Source organism: Ustilaginoidea virens, chromosome 5, assembly GCF_000687475.1.
Source record: "Ustilaginoidea virens chromosome 5, complete sequence".
Taxonomy (NCBI): Eukaryota; Fungi; Ascomycota; class Sordariomycetes; order Hypocreales; family Clavicipitaceae; genus Ustilaginoidea; species Ustilaginoidea virens.
In genome coordinates, this window is record NC_057320.1 from 62,548 (window position 1) to 67,299 (window position 4,752).

Consider the following 4,752-nt stretch of genomic DNA (forward strand, 5'->3'; position numbering starts at 1 on the left):
CTTGGGCCAGTATATAGCCACTGCGAAATGTGGGCCGATGATGTGAATAAGTTGCCCGCTGCCGAAGTTCGCACTATCTCATCCAGTCCCTCGATGAAGAGAAAACCAACGCTCCATGAATGCCATGTAAATGAGCACTTTGCAAGGCAATGCCTATGCTGAACGATTCAAGTTCCACACACCTCGTTAGGGAACTAGCGCTTGATCGATCATACCTATGCTCTTGTAGAACGAAAGCATTACTTCTTATTCCGACATATTAGTGCATTGCATGTGGTAAAATCTATAGCTATTAATACCATAAATTCTTCTTAACTTCTCCTGAGTCGTATTGATCCATGTTGTTCACATCATATTTTAAGGACAAGTATACTAAATGCAATGCACTATTCTTACATTGTCGCGGACAACTGGAGTGAAAATCGTTAAAAAAAAAGTAATTTATATGGGTTATATGATGCTGATCTTTGTTATAGCTCTTCCATTCATTAATTTCATAATTTAGTTTGAAATACCTGGGTAATACTTTGGCGGCGGAGATCTAAGTGGTCCTGTAGCTCAGTGCTACATATCCAATGTAGAGTTTATCCACGTTGCGTACAGTAGTTCCTGAGTTGAGTAGCGTTGTAGTGCTATTGCTGCCATCTCTTAGCTTGCGCCAAAATCTACTGCAAAAAGAATTCAAGACTATTTATGGCACTAGTAGGCTGGTACGTTCGCTGCTAAAATTAGGCATAGCGGCTCACTTTGCCGGCAACGAAATTCCCTCTATTCCAACAGAAACCTATTGTGATGTGAAATAATATGTATCTACTAAATCATAACGAGAATAGAAAATCCTCCGTCGCGCTTTTCAGTGCCTGTACTAATATAAATGAAGGCATTCCCCGGCCCGGGTGTTCTGCTGCTCAGTACCCTCACAGGAATTGTTTATCATTAGAATTGATCCAAAATGAAGGCTGCCATCGCCCTTCTCGCCCTTGGCGTTGCTGGCTCCGTCGCAACCATGCAGAACATTGCGAGGGATCCTGCCAGCGAGGCCAGGGGTGCCGTTGAAGTCACTGTCCCTCCACACGAACCATTTAAGAGGACTGATACGAATACCGAAAAGGGAGTTTCTGCTAAGGATGTCCCCGACGACACGGATATCGATGGGAAGCCGGACAAAAAGGGGGCCAAGAAAGGCCCCAATAATGACACCGCGGTTTCCGAACAAATATCTCCCGAGAAAAAGGATCCTTGGAAATTTAAAGCCAAGGACAAGAACGCCGCGAAGGATTCTGGAGCCAATAAAACCAAGGGCAAGAGGCCTGCTGCCGTTGATCCCATTGACCAAAGTCCGGATGACACTTATGGCGATGGCCAAACGAGCGACAGCCAAGCCGATGATCTTGCCGACTATGGTAGCTCTGATTTAGGTTCCGACGACGACGCCTCTGATGGTGTAGTTAACTTTTCTGGCGATGCTTCTGGCGATGCTTCTGGCGATGCTTCTGGCGATGCTTCTGGCGATGCTTCTGGCGATGCTTCTGGCGATGCCTCTGACGAGATCTCTAGCGATGCCTCTGACAAAGTTCCTACTAAACAAAACGCCAACGAAAAGAGAGCCATCGGGAAGAACGATTTAATCGCCAAACAGAAAAATTCCAAAAAAGGTCGAAAAAGGAGCAGAAGGGGAAGAAAGAAGAAGGCCAAGGGTGGAAACGTCATGGTTGGTGTAAGTTGAAGCCAAAACAACCGATACGTCAAATGACATGACTCTATTTACGACGCCATGCCTCCTTCGGTCATGCCCGAGCCAGTCTCTCTTCAAAATGAAGAGGCATCTTTTCGCTGATATAATCCGCCTAGAGTTGCAGAAAGGCCACTAGGACTTGCGAGATTATCGAAGTAGAAGTTGCAAGCAAGACCGATCTTCAGGGACGTGCCTTGCGCCGCAAACGAGTCGGAGGGAGGAAGAACATGAGAATAGTGGAGAGAAAGTACGCGTGCCGAAACAAGGTGAGTAAAGACGGCCTTGCCGACCCGCAGCTTGCAGCAAACGCGCAGACTGACTTCTGGAAACCAGTGCATGAAGGGTATTTGCACCGTTCCTCTGACGAGCAGGACGGCTAAATGCTATTGATATTGCAAAATTTTGCGTCAGAAGAGGCAGACTGGGCAAGGGAAGTAGCTTCTGCATAGGATACCAAGTTCTTGCATCTCAAGTCAGATCGACCTCGTCAACCACGTGATTGAAATCTCCATGGCCTTGTGAAAATGAGTTGCGACGGGCTCTTTGCGAGCTACAACTTTCCGGCTGATGCTCTTTCCCGTCACCCTGCTCACACCCAAAGCTCAATATCCCAGTGTCGGTCCGTAGTTTTGGTCTTTGTTGCTAAAGCAGCTTCCATAAATTTGCCGTAGTGTTGGATGGAGTCAGGGCCGCACATTCCGATTCTTAACCTTTACGAGGAAGAGACAGCATCAAACAAGTGCTTCCGCTGTATCATTAGCGTGCCAGTACTCCCGTTTCGAAGCGCTGATAGTTCCCTCGTGGCTCTTGGCGTTGATGCTGAGTCCCTAGGGCAGGCCGACGTCGAGCCAGGGCCTACGACAGAAACAGCCTACACCGGATGTCTCGATCGGTTCGCGGATGCTCGCCAAAGGTAGCTCTTTTTCTTGTACGAGATACTTGGTATGGCTTTAAGTTCAAACTCGGAGAGAAAAATACTAGGTCCGACGTGCCGGTTTTATCGGCAACGTAGGAGACGCAAAGCTGTGGTAGCCCTATGCAAGAAATGATTGGTCGGCCTACCCCACTTTAAAAAAAAAAACATAGGGCACACACAGGATTCGAATGCACAACCTTTTAAGATGCGTAAGCTATTAACGCGCAATAGTAATAGATTCCTCATTTTACATACAACATATTAGAGATATTTTGCACTTATATTCGCAATAGAGAATCTATTCTCTGCAGACTATCTATACCGATATAATATGATTAAAGGGTTACTGCTATAAAAAAAAGTGGCTACTCTTACTAGGTTGTGTAATATATTAATTAGGCGGCTAGCCAGGACTTAACGCTGTATTGCTATAACCGCCTTAGGCACTAGTCTGACGACCCGAAGGCAATATATCATACAACCTAGATTACTATATAACCGAAAGCCCTAGTACGCATAGAATATTAATTAGGTTAGTAGAATAGTCTTAATTATTTCGGTCGGTTGGTTCGGTCGGTTGGTCGGTTAGTCGGTTAGCGATAGTCGGTATAAAGCATTAGGCGTTAGTTGGCATTTATTATTGTCGGTCGTATTATTAGTTATTATCGGTCGTCGTTAGTTATTATCGGTTATCGTCGGTTATCGTCGGTTGTTATTGTTGAAATCAGCGCCTTTTTAGCTGTATTTTGGTACTGGTCTCGCTACCGTACGACGTCTCTACGTTGAGATATCGCGGTGGCTATACCAGGCGCTATGGTGGGGCACAGCGCCCACAACGCCGATTACAGTGGGCCACAGCGCCGGTCACGGCACCGGCACAGCGCCCCACAGCCGGCCACAGCGGCCGGTCACAGCGGGCCACAGGGCCCACAATAGGCGGCGCATTTCTACGGGATTACCAAATGGGCAAATCAGCACTTTCGGCCTTCTACATACAGTCACCCGCTACACCGCGCCTTTACGGCACACCGGTATAGGGCTTCCGGCCCGTACGGCACACCGATATAGGGCTTCCGGCCCGTACGGCAGGCTGTTATAGGGCATCCGGCACACCGCTATAAGCCACTGGGCTTGGTTGGGTGTGCACTGGGTAGGATATTGGGCACAGACTGGGCACGGTTGGGCAGACCGACTTTTCGTCGGGTTTTTCGCTATTTTTGCGGTTTTTCATTATTTTCAACCACTTTTTTAAGATGGTAGAAATATGCCTAAAATTCCCTCTTTCTAGCTAGAATAGTCACCAACAATTAGAATTAGATTTCCCTGATATCTTTGCTCTGGTCAACCTCTTATGCGCTTTAAATCCTTAACCAGTTCTTTGTTTTATTCTGCAACGCCTTGTACGCCACTGTCGGTATCCAGTATATTTCCAATAGTGTTCTGAATCACCATTTTGCAATAGGTTATGAGCCCGGTGTCTTAAGGCTTCTAGCTTAAGACTTTTTTACGCTAACTTAGGATTTTAACGCATTTGGCAGCTAACCTTCCAGAAATCTAACTAACGATATTACTAATCTGCAGTAAGGGATTGATCATCCCAGATTTAGGAACCCAGCTACTATACTAAGCTGCAATATATCCTTTTTGCAACAGGATTTTCTAAGGTTATTCCTTAATGCAGCTTTCTTCTAGTTTTATTTAGATTTTCAGTCTTGATTTTCTTCGCATTTTTAAAGACTTTCCGGCACCTTTTCTCTTCCTATAATAGCTAGTTAGAACGTTCCTACCGCCGATAATCCAAGCTATACGGCAGAGGTAGAAGAATCTAATAATAACTAGGAAATTGCCTAGCTTAGGGAAGACTAATAGGAAATAAGAAAAGAATTCAATTATAAATTTAATCGAATGAACTCAAAAATCGATTTTTTGGCTAATAAAGTAGGCACCTTAGTAGATAGACTAATCAAGCCTGCTACTAGCCTACCATCCCAGGATATAATGGATGTGGATACCTTCTAAACCCCTATGGGTAAAGGAAATAATCCACCATCACTACCTAAAGCCCAGCAGCAACCCCTGCCAGTTCCATCTAGCATTAGCA

The 4,752-nt window shown here is 45.6% G+C and overlaps 1 protein-coding gene across 1 annotated transcript; it reads left to right on the forward strand.

Moving 5' to 3' along the window:
* Positions 1-952: 952 nt before the first annotated feature.
* UV8b_06044 (uncharacterized protein) lies at positions 953-2,115 on the forward strand (the record flags this gene model as incomplete). The annotated part of the gene is made up of 2 exons (XM_043143541.1): positions 953-1,717; positions 1,852-2,115. 2 exons carry the CDS (start codon positions 953-955, stop codon positions 2,113-2,115), a joined length of 1,029 nt encoding a protein of 342 aa, XP_042999476.1.
* Between the last annotated feature and the right edge of the window lie 2,637 nt (positions 2,116-4,752).